Source organism: Psittacula echo, assembly GCF_963264785.1.
Source record: "Psittacula echo genome assembly, chromosome: 7".
NCBI classification, from domain to species: Eukaryota; Metazoa; Chordata; class Aves; order Psittaciformes; family Psittacidae; genus Psittacula; species Psittacula echo.
Window position 1 is genome coordinate 60946883 of NC_137740.1, and position 24186 is coordinate 60971068.

Below are 24186 nucleotides of genomic sequence, written 5' to 3' on the forward strand. Positions count from 1 at the left end.
CAGCATCTTTGTGCAGTGTCAGTTTAAGAAGCAGGTAATGCCAGAGGCAGAGGTGGAACCAGTGTTGCTTCTGTCATTAACTGGTCTAGTTGGTAGCCTGTGCTCTTAAAAGTAGTCCCAGAGCTTGGATCGCATTGTACACAGAACAGCTTCTTTCATTTGCTCACTTGTTTATAGCGTAAGTATGAGGGGGAATTGAAAGCAGGAAAAAAAATAGTTGCTTTTTATTCATCTTCACTATACTTTTTACAGCTCTCTGTCAGAACACTCCCTGAACTGTCCCTGTTCCGGCCTGAAGATGCCAACCCCATTTAGCCGTTCCTTGTGTGCTCTGTGCCCCATCACCTGTCCTCTGAATGCTTTGTAGCATTACTGTGATCTTGTGTAGCCATGGGGATGGGGGAGCAGAGCCGCTCATCTCGTTCAGGAGGTGTCAGAATAAAGCTGGGAGCGTGGCCAGGCACAGCACCTTCAACGAGGGTAAGGGCAGTGTCGCAGGGAGCACGCCACAGGACAGGGCTCAGGTCCTGATCGATGGCTGTTTGGGAGAGCAGTATCCCTCTGAAGTGAACCTCACCCCTGTCCGTGCCCAGAGCTTCCTCAGCACCTGCTTGCAGGGTTGTTGACAACACACCTGAAGGGTTTGCTGAAGCAAAATTAAGGATGACTCAAATGGGATTCTGCCATTTCAAGGTTTTCTCTCTAGTTTCATTTAAAAGCATTACAAAACCACTATAAGAGCACCAGTTGTCTGTCTGACTTCATCTCTGAGCCTCAAGATGTAAGACCTACATGGGAACAATGGAATGGGAAATAGCGCTATTCCGGGGTATGTGTGATCCAACACAGGGCAACCCTGGGCTGGCGGCACCTGTGGGCTGCAGTGTGCATTGTCACCAGGGCAACCAAGCCTGGGGAGGTGGTGTTTATTTACTTAACTGGTTTCCCCTCCGTCCCAGCAAGTAGCAAATATTGATGAGAGACAACAGGGATGTTGCAGTCAGGTATTCATTGATGGTTCTTCCCGAGGCCGCCTTTCCCTCAATGCAGCAGCACAACTTCATCATCCTCCATGTCAGCTATCAGTAGTTCGGATCTGCTCAGCTTCTTCTCAGCGCATTGTGCTCTGTGAAGATCCTCACTTCAGAGGCAGACGAGAAGCAAACCTCTCACCAAGCCGCTGTGTCTCGTTACGTCCCCGTTGTGCCTCGGTGCTGGCAGCGCGTCTTGCCCCGTGTGAGGGGCCAGCTCCGGCCTGCGCCGTTCTGAAGCGGTGGCGGGCGGGCCCAAGGGATGGGCGGCGGGAGGAGCGGACGGTGAGGAGGCCCCGCCCACCCCGCGTTTCCCGGGAAACCCCCCGGCTCACAGCCAATGGCGTGCCCAGGGAAGGCACCCCCCCCCGTCCCGTCTCTCGCGAGACCTGCTCTCGGCGTTAAGCGCGAGGACTACATCTCCCAGCAGCCCTGACGGGAGGGCCGCCGCAGCCAATGGGGCGGGGGGCGCCGTGGTGGGCGGGGCCGACCGGGGCCAATCCGCCGTGGGCAGCTGCGGCGGCGGAAGCGGTGCTCGGTGGTGGCGGCTCAGCGACGGCTACCGCGGGGCGCCTCCGGCACAGGTACCGCCGCGGGCAGCGCGCCTGGCGCAGCGCCGGGGACCGGGAGCAGCTCCAGAGAAGGGTTGCGGGCAGGGGGGTGACGGCCGCCGCTTCAGATCGGCCGCTGCGGCTGTCTCAGTGCGCGGCGGCGGGAGGGAGCCTGTCCATGGAGGCAGCGCCGCGGGGCGAGCGGAGAGGGGCGGGGCCCCGCGCGGCGGCAGGACCGGGGCGGGAGCGCGGGAAGGGACAGAGGGCAGGAGGGAGGAGAGGAGCGCAGGACAGGGCGGGCGAGGGCCGGGCCGGGCGGTACGGACCGCGGTCGGTGCGGGGAGGGGCGGCTCCGGGCGCCGCCGCGCTCCCGGGAACATCCGGGCCCTGCGGCCCCTCACGGCGGCACAGCGGGGCGGGCCCGGGCGGCACGGCCGGCCTTCATTGGTCAGCGCCGTCCTCTCCGCCATTGGCTCGGCGCCTTGTGATGTACTTCGCACGGCCGCTCCTTACTGGCTGTGGAGGCCAGCTCTGGATTGGCTGGCTCGGCGGGGCTCGCCGCATTGGCGCAGGGCTGGCAGTGCCGCTATCGCCGCGCCCAATGAGCGGGGCGGGAGCGGGGGGCGGTGCCTGCCGGGGGTGTTGTCGCCCCCTGTGAGGCGGTGGGCGAGGGTCGGCGGTGCCGTGACGCTCGGTGACGCACGCTAACGCTCGGCGCTCCCCGCAGGCGGACATGAGCTCGCAGCAGTTCCCCCGCTCGGGCGCGCCGCCCCCCGGCCTCGGACCAGCGCCGCCGCCCATCGCCGCCAGCGGCTCCGCCGGGCTCATCGCCCCCGCCGCCACAGGTAAGCGGGCTTCGGGGCAGGGGTAATCCCGGCAGCGCCGTCCCGCTACGGCTTCTCCGCCGGACGCAGGAGGGGTGCGGGACGGGGCCGCCGCGGGCGGAGGGAGCGGGACGTACCGCGGGCTGCGCCGGGCCCCAGCGGGAAGAGCAGCGCGAGAATCGTTTCCTGTAGCTGGCGTTGGGGTGGGAGCGCTGGTTCTTGTGCTGCTGTCCCTGCCGAGGTTACCGGCTGCAGAGGTGAATGGGGGACATGGGGGCGTGTTTCACTTTGAGGAGGGTTGATACTTGTTTTTCAGCTTGATAGCCAGGTCCATAACCGAGTAAACTCAGACTTTAATGGTACCTGTTTGACGTGGGACTGTACAGCAGTTATTTAGATAGTGAAGTATTCATCACTTGAAAGAAAACTCTGTCAAGCTTTGTTTGAAGGTGTTCAGGTGGACTTCTCAGAGATGACCCCACCTTGCCCAGCATTGCAGAGCCCATCAGTTCTAAGGGGAACTGGCAGAAGCAGTGCCAGAATTCCCAGGGCTTTCATCACTGGAGTGCATTTGATCGATCACATCCCTGAGCCGGTGGGTGACCGCTGCAGACTTGTTCAGTTTCTGTACCCTGTTCCTCAGAGCTTCCTGTTTCTCTCTTGTTTTCATTGCTAGTGAGTGATGAATCAAGTCGTGACTCGGAGGTTGCTCCTAGGGAGCACATTGGCCCCGGCAGCTCGATACAGCCTCGAGAGGAAAAGCAGGAGCCAGTGGTGGTCCGGCCATACCCACAGGTTCAGATGTTGACACAGCACCACCCTGTCCAGTCTGGTGCCCCGGTGACAGTGACAGCACCACCAGCACATTTGACTCCAGCTGTGCCACTTTCCTTCTCAGACGGACTGATGAAGGTAAGGAGGAGGTTTGTGATCCATAGGGGAAGTAAATAACAATCTATATCGCAATTAAGAGCACTGGGCAAAACCAAACTGCACCAAAAACTTCCCTGCTTTTGTTTCTTAAGCTTTCCTTGCGTACTGTGCACTGCCTCTGGGGTTTAGCTGATCCATCTGGTGCTCTGAGGACGTCATTGTATCACAGCATTATTTTTGAGGGGAGTGAGTTTTGTTTGTCTCCTAGGAAAAGAGCGAGTTCAGTCAGGTTCTGAAATCTTCCCTCTTCTCTTCGGGAGTGGATGGGAATATCACATTAAGTGTTAATGCCCAGTGTCTGTAGGGGAATACCATAGCTCTAAAGATTCCACTTGTGACTAAGGCTGCATGTTAGGAGCTGCATATTTCCAGTGCAAAAGACGGCCTTCCTTTGTCCCAAATGAAAACAGAATAGCTCTAAATGACCCACATCCTTTCTCTCCAAGTACTTAACCACACTTATCCTTGCACAAAGCTGGCTTTCTGTCAGGCTTTGACCCCCAAAATGTTTCCACGTTGAGTTCTTGTTTGGAGGTGCCAACATTTCTGTCTTTGTATTTCTTGTAGCCTCCCTTGAAGCCCACCATGCCCAGCCGGCCCATTGCTCCTGCTCCACCCTCTACTCTCTCAGCTCCCACAAAGGTTCCTGGGCAAGTTACCGTCACCATGGAAAGCAACATACCACAGGCTCCAACAATTCCTGTGGCAACCATCAGTGGGCAACAGGTCTGCTTCTTTGGTTTGTTTGGTTTCTGTTCCAGTTTGCTCCATGGTCAAACCAATGCTAATATTGGTACAACTGAGGTGGGCTCTTACAGCAGGAAGGAAGGTAGAAGAGAGCAGGCTTCCCCAGACAGTGCTGGAGCAGTTCTGCTTGGAGCATTAAACCTCAGTCTCAGTGAGCACTAGCTCTGTAGAAAGCTGCTGATTTGTTGTACTCATCCAGCTGACATAGCGGGGGGGGGGGGGGCTGTAGATAAGGCTTTAGAAATACCATCTTCTGCCCTCTAACTTAGACTGCAGAGCCAGTCCTCCTGATTTGAAACTGGGTCGCCAGAACACTCATCACTAAACCTCTGAAGCCTCAGGGTTTTGCTATTAAGTGCCTTTAGGTGGGTTTGAGTTAGGCTGGCTGAGGATGTGCAGCAGTTTCAGTCAATTTTTATTAATATGCCTGGAAAGAACAGAACTAGAAGAAAATAGAATTCATTTGTTGCAACCTTTGCCAGGTTCCCACCGTTCTCTTGGCTTTACTGGAGAGGTGTGGTGTGAACCTATGCCTTAAAAGTCTCTAATGGCAGAAAGGCCACCTCTCTGGTTGATACGTGGGTGACTGCTGGCTCATTGTCACCCATGTCCCAAACAGGAAAATAGACCAGTGAAACAGATAAATGTTTACATCTTCCACACACAATGTCAGCAGGCTCTGTAACGTTATCCTGTAGAAACACAGAATCATAGACTAGTTAGGGCTGGAAAGGACCTTAAGATCATCCAGTTCCAACATCTGCCCCTTTCTCCACTCAGCATGTAACGCATGACACCTTTGTACACCAAGTATGGCAATAATATGGCCATTAATTCTTGTCAATGCAGCTCATGGGATTTTTTTGGGTTTTGTGATTTCTTTAACTCTGCAGGGGCATCCTAGTAACTTGCATCACATCATGGCTACCAACGTGCAGATGTCTATCATCAGAAGTAGTGCTCCTGGGCCTCCACTACACATTGGAGCGTCTCACCTACCCAGAGGTAAAGACGGAGCTATGCCATCCCTGCCTCCTGCTCACAGCTAGCCTTCACCTCCCCAGTTCTCCCCACTGCTAACACAGCCAGTACTCCAGCTGTTAAAGCTGCTAACATAAATAGGTGACTGCCAGCCACCTTAAGAATTACGTTGCCTTCAGCCATTTAGGGCAGGACTGTGTGACAGTGTTTAAAATGCTGACAGATACCAGCATGTCTGTTCTTTTAGTTCTGTGCTGTTAAAACAGTGAATGTGTTCAAGAAAGAAACCACACTGGTATAGACTGACCTGTCCTGTAACACGTTATGTTCTTGATAGCAAGCATTGGTCACCTATGACAGTGCACTCGAGCAGCTGTGAGGGCTATTCATGTGCATTTGCATTTACCCTTGAGTTAAATGCTGGTGATAGCTACAGGCTCTTGTCTCCTAGGTTGCTGTGGCTTACAAATAGAAGATCAGCCCCTTTAAAGAAGCCCTGTGCACAGTAGCACCTGCCTGATTTCTGACTGTGGCTTTAATTTCAGCAGCTTATGGGTTAGGTTTCCAGTTCAACTTTAAACTGATCTGAATTCAAAGTACTATTCCTGTTTGTATTTCCTTTCATATTTGCTGTTATTTGGTCTCTCAAGAAACATAAATGACGTAGCAAAGACATAATCTTCTTCTGTGCAGCTTGCTTTATAGCTGTTGCTCACTTGATTGCTGTGGGACAGCTGCCACAAACTGTACTGTCACTTAGTGCACGTTTTTCTTTTGTCTTCCTGCTCTTTTTCTCTCTGCCTGAGTATTAACTTTTGAGGCAATAATTTAAGTTAGGGACATCTACAGAAACGATGCAGTCCTGTCCCTCAAATGCTTTCAAGGCTGTTTGTCTGCTACAGTGATTTCTTGCTATCAGGAGACTGCAGAGAGTAGATAAATTATTCAGATTGCAACTTTAGAAGTTTTTTGAGTCTGTCTTGCTCAGTTTTGGTTCTGTTGGGTGTTTTCTTCTACTGCATGTGTATCGTTCTTCTGAACTTCATCGGGTGCAGCGAGATTATTGTTGATATCGAGTGACTTGCACAGTAGCCCAGTAATCAAACTGAAATGTTTTCTACTGACTTCCATAGCCTGGAATAAAACAAGATTGGATTTGCAATGTAAGCTTATTATTGGGGAATAAGAAGTAGCAAGAAAGCCAATTCATTTAAAATAATACCTACCTTTCCCCCACATACTTTTGCAAACCTTATATGTCTCTGTTGCAAGCCTTTACTTCTAAATGAACACCACCTGAACTGATATACATACAGAATACATGAAGACTGAAATACATACAGCCAACTATCAGAGTTTGTCATAACGGAGCCATTTGGATGCACGGTGTTTTAACACGTTTGGTTTATCTCACAGGTGCAGCGGCTGCTGCAGTGATGTCCAGTTCTAAAGTAACCACAGTCCTGAGACCAGCTTCCCAGTTGCCAAACGCAGCTACAGCTCAGCCAGCAGTTCAGCACATCATCCATCAGCCAATCCAGGCAGGTAGCAGCCAGGCAGCTCTGCACAACGCTGACCACCAGCTCCAAGTTCTTCCTGGCACTTATTTGTCCTGTATAACCTATAATTGCGTATTTCCTGGGCTGAGGTTTCCAGGCTGTTTCTTGGGTACCGGCTTCTAATAGCAAGTAGTGAAATAATTGTGTTAGTCCTGTGGTTTTACTTCCTTTGTGGACTTCATGCCAGGAATTTGGTTTAACTGTCTCCAGAGTGCTTAGAAACTGGGAAGAGGATTTAGATCAGATGTACTAAAGTTTTGAAGTCTAAAGAGTTTGGTGCCATGTGCTCCTGTTGATTTCTTCTTAAATATATGGAGTTAAATAATCTAATTTTAATATGCTTCTATGTAAATCAGTTTACGTATTCACATGAGGAGAAGATTGTAGGAATCGTCTCCCTACAACAGTGCTAGTGTTCAATGTGAGGAGAAAGGGTTAAACACCTTTACTTTATGCTTTAAGCTAGGATCCAGATTTAATCACCTTTGCCTTCCTGTATATACTTGGATTGGGATTTCTTTTCAGTCAGAAGGGAACTGACCTTTGGGCTTTTTCCTAAAGACCTTTCAAGGGATCCGGTCTTGTTAACTTTGTCAGCTACCAATTCCTGTGATAGTACATGCTTTGAAAACCAAAACAGATCTGCTCAGGAGCATGCAGATCAATTCAAAAAGCCTGGAAACTCCTTAGAATGCCAGCACTTAGTGATAAGATGTAGGAAAAGCAGTTTCAACCAAGTAATTCCTGATTATTATCCAAAAAGCAGAATTTCCTGTCTGAATGTGTCTCTCTGACTTGTTTTTGTAGTCTCGTCCTCCTGTGACAACATCAAGCACTATTCCTCCTGCTGTGGTGGCAACTGTCTCAGCCACGAGAGCTCAGTCCCCTGTTATAACTACAACAGCAGCACATGCTACAGAGTCAACCCTCAGGTAAAGATGCTTTGAAAGCTACAGTGCTCTGACTTGACAGAGGCTGCAGGAAGAGGAAACAGAAGCATTAGTCATTGAGAGTAGATAACCCTCTAGATGTGGGATGATACAATACCAAAAACAGTAATGCTTGCTCAGTGCTTGCTTTCAGTTCTTCACGTAAAAAATTACTATAAGCTTGAACTGTTACTTTGTGTTTTGAGATGGAAAGACTTTAATGAACCCATTCAGAGATCCTGCTTCCTGGAATGCAGTTTCTGCTGCAGGAACTTGAGGCTAATTTGGCCCATGTATGTTTGGTTTGTTTATGAAGACACAGTGAGAAGTGACACATGACAGTTGACAAGCATCCCTGACAGAAAGCCTCTTTTATGAACTGGTAGGAGTCAGTGATGAGTTGTCCTTCCTAGTTGGGTACATAGAGCAGATGACAACAGAGCAGTGCGGTTCCAATGTCTTACACTGCTTTACCATGTACTTGGTAGCAGTGCTGCTTTCTCAGGGGAGGAGTCCAAGGTCTGATGTGGGTCCCTGCCTTTTATCTTCCATATTTAGCTTCCCCACAGTTATCTTCATGATGATTTTGATTCCTTTCCAGTCGACCCACACTGTCTATCCAGCAGCACCCACCTTCTGCAGCTATTAGCATCCAGCGGCCTGCGCAGCCGCGGGACACAGCCACACGGATCACTCTACCATCCCACCCAGCTATAGGAACACAGAAGCCACAGCTCCACACCATGGCTCAGGTAAACTGCAACAAGAAGGAAAAACTCTTGCTTGTTCTAGATATCAATTTTGTTTGTATCTTCAGGGCTAAGATTAAATTTGGGGAAAGAGTTAGTATTAGGTTAGAAATTCATGTTGTTCACAGTCAATGCAATACGATCCCATACTAAGTATGTGTTTTTAAATGTACTAGTCATTTAACTTGAAGGCTTTCTTCTCATTTCATAGAAAACCATTTTCAGTACTGGTACTCCTGTGGCAGCAGCAACCGTGGCGCCTATTTTGGCAACAAATACCATTGCTTCAGCAACCACAGCTGGTGAGTATTCATAATGCTATTGGGAAAGTTATGGGGTGTGATTTTGTTGTTCTTGTATTTTCCTCCTTGAAGATGGAACCAAATTACTTTTGAGGAATTATTTATGGTAAAGGCTACATTTGGAAGTGCAGGAACAGACTTCAGGAGGGAAACTACTGGATTCTTGAAGGAGGGTGTCTGGTTGGGGTTTATCCTCTCTTTATTTGGATATAGATATAATGGTGTGACAGGGCTCCATAGAAACATCTTATATGGGGTGTTTTTTCTTTCTCTTTAGGTTCTGTGTCTCACACCCAAGCGCCTACAAGCACTATTGTCACCATGACAATGCCCTCCCATTCTTCCCATGCTACAGCTGTCACAACCTCGAACATCCCAGTTGGTGAGTGATTTCAGTTTTAAGAAGAGTGTGTAACTGATGCCTTTACTTTTCTGCTTACACGAGCAGTGTTTGTGCGTATTGGCAGATTAAGGAGGGGAAGAAAATCAGTTCAAGCTGGGAGAAACCAATTAACAGGTTCTGCTGAGGCATAGCTTTGTTTAGTACCAGGAGGAAATAGATGTTCTAGGAGGACTAAGTAATAAAATGGCTCATTGACTTACTGCATTGAACTTTTAGACAGTCTTAGGCCTTTTGGCATTTCAGAAACTGAATTGTATATACTGGATAAGTTTTAACTGCTTGGTGATAGAATATGGCTTTATTAGTTGGTATTGTAAGTTCTTTCCTATGCTTCTGGAGGTGTTCAGTGTAGCCTAGTGTTTGATTAGTGTGTTCATTTGGAGGTAGAACACTAAGGTCTAAAGGTGGGAGCTTTATTTGCCTGGATGTGGAATCTTCCTGAGCTGTTTCCTGCTCAGCTGCCCAAGTTTCCTTTTGCCCATCTCTGTTTTCCTGATGACCTCCTTGTTCTTTTGAAATCTCATCATATTTTTCCCTACTATAAATTTGCAAGAAGTGAGGTTATATCTCCATATGTCAGTGTTTCCTGGAAAGCTTTTGTAGGTGTGTTCTTTCTTTTCTTGACCTCTGTCTGTGTATACTTGTCTGCCTTGATCTCATTTCCTTTGATCTCTGTCAAGTTCTGCTTTGAAAACTTGGATAAGTAAGTTCTCGGCAGCAGAAAGGATTGGGCTGATTCTAAAACTAAACCAAATTGTAAAGAAATAATCTGACCACTGTAGTAACTTTCTCTGTTAGCAAGTATACTTTATATCTGCATTTATAATATCCATCTATTCTGGTATAAACTGATGTAAAATGCTTCATTTCCCTTGTTCTTTCTGCCTATTGAGGAAAGGTGTCATTACTGCAGATAGGATATCAGTGGGGGATTGGAAGGCAGAGTGGGTTGAAGGGGAAGGAGTAGTGTTTGGGGATTTGCCAGAGTTAATCTCACCTTTTCCATGTTTACCAGCTTTTCCTGTGACTCTCAACCGATTACATCTTTGTCTTTATGCAGCTAAAGTGGTTCCTCAGCAAATCACACATACTTCTCCCCGGATCCAGTCTGACTACACAGCAGAGAGGAGTAATCTCATACCCCTCTCCAGTCACCGGGCATCTCCAAACCCAGTAGCAATGGAAACCAGAAATGATAACAGGTGGGGAAATAGCAGCTCTAGGAATGAGAGTGTATGAGTACGTTCTGAGTGCCTTGCTGCTTTGCTAGGTTCAGATATGCTGGAAATAATGTGTTTTAAAAACCTGGGTATTTAGTAATTTTGGGATTTAGTCATTTTGGGGGGGATTTAGTAATTTTGAATTAACCATAATAGGTGAAGGACTTGATGGCTTAGGACAGATGAGATTACACAACTTGGGGATTTAAGAGGTGGAAGATGAACTGCTGAGATGGTGTGTGTAATACTTGCTCTCTTTGATGCCTGTAGGCAGTCGGTGCCTGTCCAGTTCCAGTATTTCTTACCAACATACCCGCCCTCTGCCTACCCTTTGACTGCGCACACCTATACCCCCATCACCAGCTCAGTGTCCACCATCCGCCAGTATCCGGGTAAGACCAGCTTTGAGGCAGGCTGACTGTGATGCTTTGTTCAGTTGTTAGCTTCTCTACGAGCATCAGCGATGGGAGAAGCTAAGAGGTTTTTATGCTTGATTTTAATGATTTATCACTAAAAGTCTTTGACAACTTGTTGCCTGAGGGAAAAGGGGGTACTGAACTACTTCAGAGGCCTACTAAATACAGCTGCCAACAGTCTTCTCAGCAGTTTCACATTTGATATCCGGGGGTTCGCATCTCTGAGTGAAAGTCCTCAATTCTATAACTCAGTACAGTTCAACTGCTCCAGATCAGCTCTTGGATGCATCTTCGTTCCCTGGTGTTCTGACAAGCCCCTTTTAATCTCTTTCCACATGAGTGTACGGTTTGAGGGAGAAATCTGAACCAAAAATGGAAAAAATAAGCTGCATGCACACGTTTGCATTAGTGTTCTGTTTAAAGGAAGGGAGCAATTAATGGGTTTGAACCATTGCAGTGATTTGCAGTGAAAAAGTGATGTGTAATGTGAGCCCAGGTAGTCAACCCAAACTTAAGTCATTCTTCGACACATTGTGGAGCACTTTTACCTTACTGAGTAGTTTAGGACTCTTCCCTATAACGTGATAATTCCTACGATCCAAACTATGGGAATCTGCATGATTTGAATTTTCATGGAATATCTGCCTGCTGGCAGTATGTTACCCATGAGCAGTATAGAGGGAATTGAGAAGGACTTGGAGGTGGCAAAGCACATCTGCTGAATGGGAAAGGAAAGAATCATAGAATCACTTAGGTTGGAAAAGTCCTTTAAGATCATAGGCTCTTGTATGTCTTTTAAATACCTCAGGGGATTGTGAATCCACCACATCCCTGGGCAGCCTGTTCCAGTGCTTGACAACCCTTTTGGTGAAGAAATTTTTCCTTCATCCAGTCTAAACCTCCCCTGGCACAGCTTGAGGCCATTTCCTCTTGTCCTATTGGCTTGTAAATTGGGAGCAGAGGCTGACCCCACCTCACAACATCCTCCTGTCAGGCAGTTGTAGGGAGCGATCAGGTCCCCCCTGAGCCTTCTCTTCTCCAGACTGAACCCCCCAGGTCCCTCAGCCGTTCCCCATCACACTGTGCTCCAGGCCCTGCACCAGCTCCATTGCCCTTCTCTGACCCCGCTCCAGCACCTCAGTGTCTCTCTTGTAGTGAGGGGCCCAGAACTGAACACAGGATTCGAGGTGCGGCCTCACCAGTGCCCAGCACAGGGTGACAATCACTGCCCTGGCCCTGCTGGCCACACTGGTGCTGATACAGGCCAGGATGCTCTTGGCCTTCTTGTTTGCCTGGGGACAAGCTGGCTCATAGTCAGCGGCCATCAACAAACACCTCCATGTCCTTCTCCGCCAGGCAGCTTTCCACCCACAATTCCCCAAGCCTGGAGTGTTCCATGGGATTGTTGTGGCCCAAGTGCAGGACCTGGCACTTTGCCTTGTTGAACCTCAAACATTGGCCTTGTTGGATTGACCCAGGTTGTCCAGATCGCTCTGCAGAGCCTTCCTGCCTTCCAGCAGATCAAAACTCCTGCCTAACTTGGTGTCATCTGCAAGCAGACATACTGAGGGTGCACTCGATCCCCTTGTCCATATCACTGATAAAGATATTAAGCAGCGCTGGCCTCAGTGCCAGTCCCTGGAGACCACCGGTTGTGACTGGCCACCTGCTGGAGTTACCTCCATTCAACAGCACTCTTTAGACCCAGCCATCCAGCCAGTTTTTACCCAGGGAAGAGTACACCTGTCCAAGCCATGACAGCCAGTTTCTCTAGGAGAATGCTGTCAAAGGCTTTACTAAAGTCTACATTGACAACATCCACAGCCTTCCCCTCACCCACTGAGCAGGTCAACTTCTCGTAGGAGATCAGGTTAGTCAAGCAGGACCTGCCTTTCATAAACCCATGCTGACTGGGCCTGGGTGTACTGTACGTGCCCTGTGGTCCCACTCAAGATGATCTGCTCCATAACCTGCCCCAGCACAGAGATCAGGCTGACAGACCTGTAGTTCCCCACATGCTCCTTCTGGCCCTTCTTGTAGATGGGTGTTATGTTTGCTAACCTCCAGTCAGCTGGGACCTCCCCAGTTAGCCATGGCTGCTGCTGAATGATGGAAGGTGGCTCAGTGAGCACTTCTGCCAGCTCCTTTGGGTGGATGCCCTCCAGCCCCATAGACTTGTGAGCAGGTTGGTGTAGCAGGTCGCTGACCCTTTCCCCTTGGGCTACAGGGGCTTTATGCAGCTTCCTGTTCATTCCAGCTGAAGGGGCTTGTACCTGGAGACCAAGTGGTCTTAACATACTGTCCTGGCTTCAGCAGTAGCAGTCACTTTTCTCCTTCTTAGTAGCTGGTGCAGCGCTGTGTTTTTGACTTTCAGCCTGGGAACAGCGCTGATAACACCGATGTTTTTAGTTGTTGCTCAGTCATGTTTACTCTGACCAAGGACTTTGTGAGTCTCATGCTCTGCCAGGGAGGAGGGGAAGCAGGGACAGGACACCTGACCCAAACAAGCCAAAGAGGTATTCCATACCACAGCACATCATGCCCAGTATATAAACTGGGGGCAGTTACCCGGAAGGGCTGGATCACTGCTCGGGTTGGGCTGGGTATCGGTCGGCAGGTGGTGAGCGGTTGTATTCGCTCCCCTTGTTATTTCCCTTATCATTATTATTATTGGTGGCAGCAGTAGTGATTTGTGTTATACCTTAGTTACTGGACTGTTCTTATCTCAACCCGTGGGAGTTACATTCTTTCGATTTTCCTCCCCATCCCTCTGGGAGCAGAAAGGAGGGAAAGCGAGCGAGGGGCTGCGTGGTTCTGAGTTACTGGCTAGGCTTAAACCACGACGCATGCACAGGGAACTGATACATTACTGAGGCCTATTCTTTCTGTCACTGAAATTCCAGTGAAAAGTTGCTGGTCTTGACTATAATGTCAGGCTTCGAGGTGGGCTTCAGGGCAATTAAATGACTCTCAGTGTAAGACAGGGCTTATTTTGTATCTTCCTACTCTTTGGCTAAAACTTTTTAAAGGAGAAGGTGCAGGTGAGTGGTGGTACTTGGTGTTGGCAGCTGTATTTGAGGAGCTGTTACAGAGCCCCCGATAGAACATGACTACAAACTGTCAGGAGTTCCCATTTTGATGGCATGTTGGGGTGATGGTAGGCAAATCCTAATTTTAAAACAGCAGATGTAGGGTCTTCAGCTGGAGCTCATTGACAGAGACCTTTCCCTTGCTAAATTGACTTGAAACATCAGCTGAAGGTACTAATCATGGCAATAACTCAAAGTAGAGGATTCAGGGTATCAGGAGGGACGTGCACCTGGGCTGTGCACAGCCAGGTGAGGGCTTAGATAAAAGTACAGAGGAGACTTCATGAAAGAAGACAGATAAAGAGAGTTAATGCAGAGTTTTCAGGAAGATTATTGGCTTTGGCTTTCCAAATGCTGATTGTGTTTTGTGTAGAATCCCAAAAGGATTTTGTTGGATAGAAAGTTGTGCAACAAGAGTGCTTCACGTAAGGCCTTCCACTAAGAGAATAAACTTTCCATGCTTTATACAGAAACCATTTGCAGGGACCTGGTGATGGATTTTGGGGGTTTGCTATTGCAGTGTCTTGTCAGCACAAGAACTTGGTCGAAATCCTGTGACAATGACAAAACCAGCTTGCTCTGCGATGAGAGGCTTCTCTATTGTCAGCAGGCATGGCCATTGTTGGCCAGTTCACACTTGCATTCTGTGTATGGCTGCAGAAATTGTTCTGTAAAGGCTAGAAATCTGGAATTCCAGGATCTGCAGGTAGTCTAACAGTAATGTGAAGTGCTGCCTGGGAGAAGCACAACGTGTCGTATAGTGGATCCGGAACGATGGAATCATAATAAATTCAGATAAATGAATTGAACTCCTTAGAACAGCTGCTTCATTTGGAACATGGTTCTGCCACAGAAAGATGTTGTGTTCAGTTGAGTTGTGGGATCCAGCCTATGAGTGTTGGTGAATCCACCCTGTTCTGAGCCAGATAAGTTTGTACTCGACTTCAGAACAGTTTGTCCACTTGCACTGAGGAAAAGTTACTATGGTTGGAGAAAGGGGGTAAGGAAGCAAGCCCTGCATTAAAGTGCTTATGCTTGAGTCTCTGCATTCTCTGCTTGCTTTTGTACAGCCAAAGGTGTGAAGCTCTTTAATTGATGTATTGATGACCTCTGTGAAAAGACTGCCTTTTGACAAGACATGGGCTTAGGCTTCCCTTTTTAGTAAATATATACATCTTTTCAAGCCGAGAAGATGCCAAGTGTTGGTACTTAGAAGCATTGTAAAATAAGATAGTGAGCAAAAATAGTTCACAGGCTTATGAAACAAATTTGGGTACAGAAATGCAGTTAAGTCTTAACTAAAAAGTAGAGTCAAACTTGATTGTTTCCCACGTGTTGCAATTTGAACTAGAAAATGGAATAGAAATAAATGGTAATGTTTAATTCTTTTGGCAGGCAATCTGGCCTCTCCACCCAAATTTACTCCTGCAACAGGCAGGCTGGCAAATCAATTTTTCAAAGCAAAGTAGTCTTTGAAAGGAAGTGAGAGGTGCTGGGGGGAGCAGAGGCACCCACGGGTAGGTGTGATGAGGTGTCTATGTTGCTGTTCCCAGTTTCAGCCCAGGCACCCAACTCGGCCATCACGGCTCAGACTGGCGTTGGCGTGGCCTCCACCGTGCACCTCAATCCCATGCAGTTGATGACTGTAGATGCATCTCATGCCCGGCACATCCAGGGGATCCAGCCAGCACCCATCAGTGCGCAGGGGATCCAGCCAGCACCAATCAGTGCCCAGGGCATTCAGCCAGCACCAATCGGGACGCAAGGACTCCACCCTGCTGCCCCAATTGGTACACAGGGACTGCAGCCAGCACCAATCAGTGCTCAGCAGCCACAAGCTGACACCAAGACCTCAGGTAAGAGCAACCAGCAAAGTCCATTCTTTGGACCTGGGCAGAGTGACTGAATTTGTCCTGCAAATTTGGCTTGTTTGGGTTTTCGTCTTTTACTCTGGTTAATGATCTTGTTATAGTCTCTCTGGTCTGGAAGTGGACACCAGACACACTCATGCACATATTCTTCCAGCCAATACTTTTTACCTATATCTTAATTTATGGGGTTTTTCAGTGTACCAGCTACAGTGTGTGGGTAGCCCCTGAATAGGTTACTTCAGTGGAAAAAAACTCATAGTGCCTGAGCTTAAATGATTCTCTCCAGTAAGGCCTTGTAGGAAAAGTAATTTACAAGTAAATGACATTCTCCACGCTGTTCCGGTTATGTATGAGATCACAGTAGAAATTAGAATACAGCTAGGTACCTCCAGCAGTTGGTAACCTGATGTTGGACTGTGATAGAAACCATCTTTCATTAAAAACGACTGGTCTGATGAAACGCCAACAGCTTATTGAAGACTTGGGAGATGGCAACCCAGAGAATATGCTGTTTCAAAGCTGCAGACATACTGTGTGGTGACTTTCTGACTGTCTAAATGCTCTGCATCAGTTAGTTGGCCAAACCGGCTTTGGCAGAAGGTCAGAATGTAAGCACAACTGATAGTGGCATGTATTGACACAGAGAGTCTACCAGGACTGTTATTTTACTGACCCAGTTGTTTTGGTGATCTCTCTAGCAATTTCTCCATTTTCCATTTCTTCTGGAAAAGATTATTTCCCTAGCAGCAGTTGTTAGGCAGGAGGTAGTTCCCATCTTCCCTATGTAAGGTTCAGTGATCAGATTGCTTGTAGCAAAGATGTTGCTTACAAAATGGTCTGAAAGCACTTCAGGTAGAGACTGAGGGAGTCGAGGGAGCATGGACAACATGGGCTCTGCAAACACTTGCTTTGTCATCAATTTTCCTTAAGTAACTGCTGCTTCTTCCCCTCTGTATCTGTTCTTCTCTGTGCTGTGTCAATGTCCATCCTCCCCAGCAGTAGTCTTGGCAGATGGAGCCACCATTGTAGCCAATCCTATTAGCAACACATTCAACACTGCTTCTGCAGCAACTACAGTTGTGCAAACCCATAGCCAGAGTGCCAGTGCCAGTGCACCAGCCCAGGGCTCTTCCCCGCGCCCAAGCATCCTCCGGAAGAAACCAACAACAGATGGGTGAGTAGAACTGAAGGTGACATGTGAATGACACTTCCGTGCAGTCTAGCCTGGCTAAGTGGAACCATTTTAGTGGAGGTAGAAAGGTTCTAGCAAGTTTTTCAGCAGCAGTTTTGAGTAACCTGCTGATCTGTGAAACGCAGTTCTTTTCCTCCCCCAGGGTCGGATATAGTTTTCTCTTATTGTCAGTAATAAAATGAAAGGAAGGAGAGTTTATCTCCTAGCTCTTGACAGTGACCTTTTGAGAGAAAGCGGATTTGAGGCTTTCTTGCTTAGTGTAATAAAAACAGTTTATTATCTACTTAAATGAGCATCCCGTGTTTTGTCTTCAGTGCTTTTCTTAGAAGAATATGTGGATGAGTAGAAAGCACAGGATTAGTACCCTGCTGTGAAATCTGATTAGGAAAAATGGAGGGAGTAACTTAAACTCTTAAAATATTTTATGTTGTCTGTCTAATTTTAAATGCCTGAATAAAGAGGCAAGAGAAAGCTTTAGACTTAACAATGCATTTCCTCCCGACTGACGACTGAGAATGTTTGGAACTGATGTGTCCTGTGAGACTAAACTTGCATACTTTTTTATTTGGGTGGAAGCCTTTTATTAAGGCAGAGAAGCTGCATGCTGTAAACCTGAAACAGAAATTAAAGAAGCAGAGGTAGATCACCAAAGAATGTTTCCATTGAGAGGCTGAATATTTTGGACAACAGTTGGACTTCCAGCCCCACAGGAGACTGAATGGTCTCTGAAATACTTTTCTCTATTCAGCCCTGTGCTGCCTAACATCCACATTGATGGTGTGAGGTCTTGAAGTCAGGCTTTGACACAGTTTAGTCCAACTAAAAGAAGCAGATGCCTGTCTGAGCACTCTTTAGTTCCAGATGATTTGCTCAGTCTTGAAATAGTAGTGGAGGACAGTGGCATAGCCAGACCTCCTTTTGTCCACTGTTGGAGCCTTGTAGTTTCAGTAAAACACTGACTGGTGGGATGAAAGTACAGCTGGCATCCTAAGAGAAGAAGAATGGTTGATCCCTTTGCTCTCCGTGGTATTTCTCTTTGCATCAGGGAGGTGGGAATCTTGGATGTGTTTGTCTCTTACAGGCTGGCAGTCCGGAAAAGCTTAATTCCACCTCAGCCACCTGAAGTAGCTAGCACACGTGTAGAGAATACCATGCGAAGCACATCTGGATCACCAAGGCCTGCTGGGTAAGGCTTTAGGATAAACAACCAACTGCATCAGAATATTTTCCTTGTGTTTGTTTGATTTGTGTTTGGCTGTTGGAGTGCTTTAGTTTGAATTTGTCAGTGTGATGACTTCAAACAGACTAGACTAGTTCTGCTGTTGTGAAGCTGAGGCAGTAGCCTTTTAAAAGATGTCGTTATCAGCTTTCTTAGAAACAAACAACAACCCCTCTGCTGTTGTAAAGGAGAGACCTTGAAACTTTTTTTTATAGTACTTGGAAATTAATGCTGAAGAATCATACAATCATAGAATCATAGAATGGTTTGTGTTGGAAAGGATTTAAGATATCTAGTTCCAATACCCACCCCTGTCATGGGCAGGTAAAATAAAGGTAAATGGAGCTTCTACCCTGCTTTTGTTGTGTTCAGGGGTTTTACAAGTTATTGTTTTGTAATTGTGAACTATAGTGGGAGCTCCTGCAAACAAGGGATGTGAGGCAGGAAAATTTGGGGTAAAAGTTCCTTTTGTCTACACTGTGAAACTGTCTTGATCCTTTTGTAAGTATTTTGGTGTTGCCTGGAATTAGTCATGAGATTTGCTTGTTAGGGTTAGTGAAAGAAAATACCATTTATGATAAATACCAAGTATTAGAAAGGAAGCGGAGGAGGAAATGTAACTGAGATGACACCTTCTCTGGTTGGTAAACACACTACTGAGCCAGGTGTTACTTGCAGGTGCAGGAAGAACAGGATAGTCTGAATCCAGCTTGGCTCATTCACTTTGTGCTAGGTGGTCATGGCTGAAGAGCAGCTAACTTTTGTTTTGTCTCTTTTATGTTACAGTGCCAAGCCAAAACCTGAAATTCATGTGTCCATGGCCACTCCAGTCACTGTATCTATGGAGGCAGTGCCTAACCAAGGCGGTGAGCAGCCCACCATTGCGGTCCCCCCCACCTCGCAGCAGCCCCCCTCTGCCATTCCAACCATCATCGCAGCAGCCAGTCCCACCTCGCAGCCTGCAGCAGCGCTCTCCACCATTCCAGGAGCTGTCCCGGCTGCTCCACCAACTTCCACCACAATTGTGGCAGCACCCGCTCCTCCATCAACCATGAGTGGTGCCCTCTCAGCAGTGCTGGGTCCTGCGGTGCCAGAGATAAAAATCAAAGAGGAAGTGGAGCCTATGGATATCATGCGGCCAGTATCTGGTAGGTGGTTGTTAATCATTAGGTTGTCTCTTTTGTTGTTGAGACAGTGGAGAAATTAGGAGGATTTCAACATACCCACCCTGAAAATGGAATTACATCTCTTTCATGGTAGCACAGAACACCAGTCAAAGGGCTCCCATATGCCTTGTTACTCATAAAGTTCTTATTTGCCTTTTCCTTAATCTCCCATGAAATCATTTGTTACTGTGAATGCTTTTTTCATGTTCAAATGGTCCAACTCCAGAGAGTCTGTTTGAATTCCATTGTTAAAATGCACATGCTCAGCAGCAGTAATGATATATTGTGGATCAGTTCAGTTATTTTCAGCTTTCTCACAACTCCTGCTGTTCAGGTCCAAGGGCCTGTCTTCTATATGAAAAATTAGTGACCAGAGTAGGATTTCATGGTGCCCTCCTGTGATTCATGGGTATTTGTCTCTAGAACTCTTTAAAGTATTTATTACACTGACTCACTTATCCAGCTTGGCCATAGTTGCTCTCAGATGGCATGATCGGTAAAATTCAGACCCTTGTGGATCTCAGATCAGGCACTATACAGTGGTAAAATGATCTGAATGCATCCCATGTCCATGAGTATTAGAGTTCTGTTTTAGTTGCTGGTTTTATCACTCCACTTAAAGCTGTAATCTGTGATGGAAGAAGCTGCTTGCTACAGACTCCTCTGGAGCACAGGCAGAGAGCATTGAGCTCTTTAGGGTTCTTTTATCTCTTACTGGCAATTGTCAAGAGTTTCCATCCCAGAAACATTTTGCTGCAGTCTTAGTCACAGCTGATTGAGCTTTTCCTTTAGAGTGTCAACGAGTATTCCCTTAAGCTCTGTGCCACGCTACTGTCCAGCTTCAGAGGTGTGTCAGCTGGTGCAGTAATGTACTGCTCTGGTGCCGTTGACTTGGCAGTGAAAGTAGGCTTTTGGAAGGAGAGTACTGCAGTCCCTTCTGATTGCATATGACTACTGCAAGAGGAAAAGGACTCACTCGCTATTGACTGTGATCCATGCTGGTGTACATACAAACATAGCTTTGCCTTTTCTTTTTTTTACAGTAACACAAGACAGATGTTAGCATGGATTCCTTTTTGTAGCATTAAACTATCATAAGCTTCAACTATGAAGGAACCGAGGGGCAGTTGTCTCTGCTCTGATTTTATTTTTTTTATGCTTTTGTATATGAAACACTGAAGATCTTGGCATATAGATTTGTCCTAGCAGTAACTGCTGGCTTAATATCCGTCCTTCTAGACACATGGAGCTGAAGCACTCGTACCCTTTGTGGTCCTCTCAGTGTGCTGCAACATGAGCTACTGTTGAAGTGTTCAAACAATGTTAGTGTGTTACCCTTCTGCTGCTGATGGTTTGGGTTCTTTTCTTCTTTCCTTCCTCTTAGCAGTCCCTCCTTTGACTACCAGTACTGTGTCTCCATCTTTGGCATTGCTGGCCAACAACCTTTCAATGCCTCCGAGTGATTTGCCACCTGGTGCCTCCCCGAGGAAGAAACCCCGTAAGCAGCAGCATGTCATCTCCACAGAGGAAGGGGACATGATGGAAACAAACAGCACTGATGATGAGAAATCCACTGCCAAAAATTTGCTGGTGAAGGCAGAGAAGAGAAAGTCGCCTCCAAAGGAGTATATAGGTAACGTCATCTCTGACGTCTTTTTTTCCCTCTTCAAGTGTCTATTTTCTCTTCCGTTTGTTTCTCAGAGAAGGTGCTCTGTCTTTTTCATGCTTCCTAAATATAAACACTGCAGAACCCAAGTACCTGTTCCTCAGCACTTTCTATTTAGTGATGTTCAGGGAAAATAGCTTCTCTCAAGCATCATTTTATATGAGGTAGTGCTTACCGATCTGTGGAGTTCCTGTGTCATGCTGATCTTCTACTCTTGCCTACTTGATAATAATGCAGTTCCCCCGGATCCTTTTCTAGATGAGGAAGGTGTGAGATACGTCCCTGTGCGTCCAAGGCCGCCTATCACACTGCTCCGTCATTATCGTAATCCTTGGAAAGCTGCCTACCACCACTTCCAGAGATACAGCGATGTGCGGGTAAAAGGTCAGTCTGCTGCTTGTAGTTGGACAGTTTCATTCCCCCCGGATGAACCTCTTCAGCGTACCTGTTAGGGTGCCTTGGAAGCATTCTTAGTTGGCTGGCGTTGATAAGCAATCCCACAAAAAGGTGCTGATTGCACTTTGGAAAATAAAGCTTGCTCAAGTGAGCTAATGACTTCCGCTAGCTAGATGTTGCCTCCCTCTCTTCTATGCTTATGATAAGGAGGAAAGAAGGGAAGGACACTGCACAGAATTGGCTAAAAACTTGTGTAAAATTAAGAAATCGTATGGTTATTGAGAAATCTATTTACTTCCAGTGATAGAAACCTACTAAGGAAGTAAATCTTAAAGAAGTGACATGCTATGGTGATACGCAACAGTTCAGTTCTCTGATTCTCTTTTTACCTAACAAATTTGCCAGTTTAATCGAAGACATTCTAGATTTAGTATTTAGCATATAATTTTCTGGAAATACAGACAACTTGTTAGTAAGCAAGAGCAGCAATCAGATATATGGCAGATGGGTAGCTGTTTTCCTGTCGGAAGCAAACCGTTGCTCATTCTCATTTACTAGGAGGTATGGAGAGCAGAATTTAAGCTAATGGTTTTGTTTGGGAGGAGAGGCCTGGCCAACTCGTGAAGTCTGAATAACCTATGTTTTCATTTCTTGGTGACAGAAGAGAAGAAGGCTATGCTGCAGGAGATTGCCAATCAGAAGGGTGTATCCTGTCGTGCACAAGGGTGGAAGGTCCATCTCTGTGCGGCACAGCTACTGCAGCTGGTAGGTGAATGGGGCTTGCAGCTTTCTATGACATGGGGAGGACACAGAGTTGTGTAAGACAGGAGGATATATTTTCAAACTGGTCTTCTGACATTGGGAATACCATAAAGGAGCTGTTGTGTAGAGCCCAAAGGGAGTGGGACGTGCTTTCCCCTTTCTCAGGAATGTGGCTTAAGTGGCTTGGAAACTTAGAGTGTTGATTTTGATCCAGACATAAGAGCTGATGTATTTTGTACAGATGATCAAAATTGGCAACTCCCTCCTGCTGATGCACAGGTCTGAAGAAGCGTCTGTTTGGGATGGTGCGGCTGATCTGAGGAGGCAGCACTGATCCACATTCCTGGATGCTTCTGTTTCAGGTTGGGGGTGAGGTAGGTGCTCTGCATTCTAGCACCAAACTCCCCAAAACCTCTGCATTCCTGGAATAGTATTGTGAGAAATAGGGGAAACCGTTCTGGTTAGGATCTGTGTTTGTTCAGAAGTGGAGCAATCCTGTAAATAGGATGTTAGTAAGAATGATAGTGCCACACTCCACGTCAGAGGCTCCATCTTCTGAATTACTAACAAGAGCAGCTGAGAGGGGAATGGATTATCATCTTCTCTGTGTAGCTTTCTTAATGCGGGCGGATGGCCTAGCTGTGAACCTTCTCAAGAGGTGCTAATGTCTTTTAGACAAACCTGGAGCATGATGTGTATGAGAGACTGACTGCCCTGCAGGAGGGACTCATTCCTAAGAAAAAGGCGGCGACCGATGACGACTTGCATCGAATCAATGAACTGATACAGGTGGGTTCCTGAGGCTTCTCAACCTGCTTTACCTTTAATTACAAAATACCCTGCTGCAGTTAGTAAGAGCTAAAGCTGGCTGAAAGGAATTCTCATAGGTACAATTCATGTGTTTCCAGTGTCATCTATTGCAAGTGGTGTTAGGGAAAGGTACAGTGAAAGCTTAGGCTAGAGAGTCTGCTGTTTATGACGACGGTGTTTCATTTCAGGGGAATATGCAGAGGTGTAAACTCGTGATGGATCAAATCAATGAGGCTCGAGACTCCATGCTAAAAGTCTTGGATCACAAAGATCGTGTTTTGAAGCTTCTAAACAAGAATGGAACTGTCAAGAAAGTGTCCAAATTAAAGCGAAAGGAGAAGGTCTAAAGCCAGAATAATGACTCTGGAAACGGAGAACCTGTACAGAATCAGTTGAACCTTTTTGTAGTTTGGGTTTATTTTTAAGCAGAGCATCTGAATAAAAAGGATGAGTTTAGGGAACAGATGGCAAGAGATGGACATGTGAAGCCTGGTGACCTGAAAGGGATTGCCACTGATCTGTCAATGAACAAAGATTTCTCTCAGGCTCATCCCTTTTTAAAGTCTTTCCAGTCCCATTTGTTTAACCCTCCTGATGTGTCAGTGCCTACTAATTGGAACTAGCGATGCGATGTGTGGCGGACAGTGCTCTCCTCCTGTTTGCAGCTTAGGGGTAAAAGCACGCGAGGTGTGTAGGCGCCTGTAACGCAGGCGGTTCTGCGGGGGACATGCAGGTATCGACCCAGACAGCAGCCGTGCTTCAAAGCATTGAAAATGACACCACTCTCAGTCACCCCATTCCGTTCTTGTTCTGATTTTCCAGTGTCTGAAGTAGCCTTCTTAAACCAGTGCCACTGCACTAGGAGACCTGCCCCATTCGGGATCTCCAATGGCTCAGAAGTCCTAGCTGTCAAGTTTAAAACAAAAGGAGAAAAAAAAACAAAGGGGGGAGGGAGAGGGTATCCTTTCAAAGTGATTTTGTAGTGTCTCTGTGTGTGTGTGTGTGTGTGTCTACGTTGGTGTGCTGGGATACTTGTTTTGAAGTACCTCTTGCCACAGAGGTCTTCATGTAGCTGGTGTAATGTTAATTGTATGTACCACATACATCCTGCAAACATGAATAAAGGACTTGGAGGTTTTTGTATGTGAGCGGTTTGTATACCTTTCTACTAGTGAGACTGTTCAAGCTGTAAACTCCAAACCAAGGTAAATCCTTGAAAGAAGCTCTCTGGGGAGAAGAAACAAAGTGTTGCATGGTACTCAGCCTGTCGTGCTCTGGAGGGAAGGATAACTCAATTCACCTCTCAGGTCCTGAAGATGCAGTGCAGATTGCACCCATGCACTTGTGCATTTAACCTTATTTTTTTTTTT

The 24186-nt window shown here is 46.9% G+C and overlaps 1 protein-coding gene across 7 annotated transcripts; it reads left to right on the forward strand.

Moving 5' to 3' along the window:
• Nucleotides 1–741: 741 nt before the first annotated feature.
• Nucleotides 742–23959, forward strand: SAP130 (Sin3A associated protein 130). 7 transcript variants are annotated; one of them, XM_080623453.1, is made up of 21 exons: nucleotides 742–1615; nucleotides 2310–2427; nucleotides 3083–3318; nucleotides 3907–4065; nucleotides 4980–5091; nucleotides 6484–6608; nucleotides 7434–7558; nucleotides 8157–8307; nucleotides 8516–8606; nucleotides 8884–8988; nucleotides 10070–10211; nucleotides 10500–10621; nucleotides 15288–15590; nucleotides 16602–16779; nucleotides 17879–17983; nucleotides 18803–19164; nucleotides 20570–20815; nucleotides 21107–21232; nucleotides 21906–22009; nucleotides 22682–22795; nucleotides 23005–23959. In XM_080623453.1, exons 2-21 carry the CDS (start codon nucleotides 2316–2318, stop codon nucleotides 23161–23163), a joined length of 3177 nt encoding a protein of 1058 aa, XP_080479579.1. In that variant the 5' UTR covers nucleotides 742–1615; nucleotides 2310–2315; the 3' UTR covers nucleotides 23164–23959. The 7 variants fall into 7 exon arrangements, 6 of the variants coding, with proteins under 6 accessions (XP_080479579.1, XP_080479581.1, XP_080479576.1 ...); XR_013957435.1 differs by lacking the exon at nucleotides 23005–23959 and adding an exon at nucleotides 22286–22380 and having other exon boundaries at nucleotides 743–1615; nucleotides 20567–20815; nucleotides 22682–22796; XM_080623455.1 differs by lacking the exon at nucleotides 23005–23959 and adding an exon at nucleotides 22248–22380 and having other exon boundaries at nucleotides 743–1615; nucleotides 20567–20815; nucleotides 22682–22796.
• Nucleotides 23960–24186: the final 227 nt, after the last annotated feature.

Bases quoted from the DNA above. Each gene is read 5' to 3' on its own strand.
- SAP130 (XM_080623450.1), top strand. From the start codon at position 2,316: ATGAGCTCGCAGCAGTTCCCCCGCTCGGGCGCGCCGCCCCCCGGCCTC. The intron at 19,165-20,566 runs GTAGGTGGTTGT...CCTTCCTCTTAG, and splicing joins TATCATGCGGCCAGTATCTG to CAGTCCCTCCTTTGACTACC. The intron at 22,010-22,681 runs GTAGGTGAATGG...AATGTCTTTTAG, and splicing joins CGGCACAGCTACTGCAGCTG to ACAAACCTGGAGCATGATGT.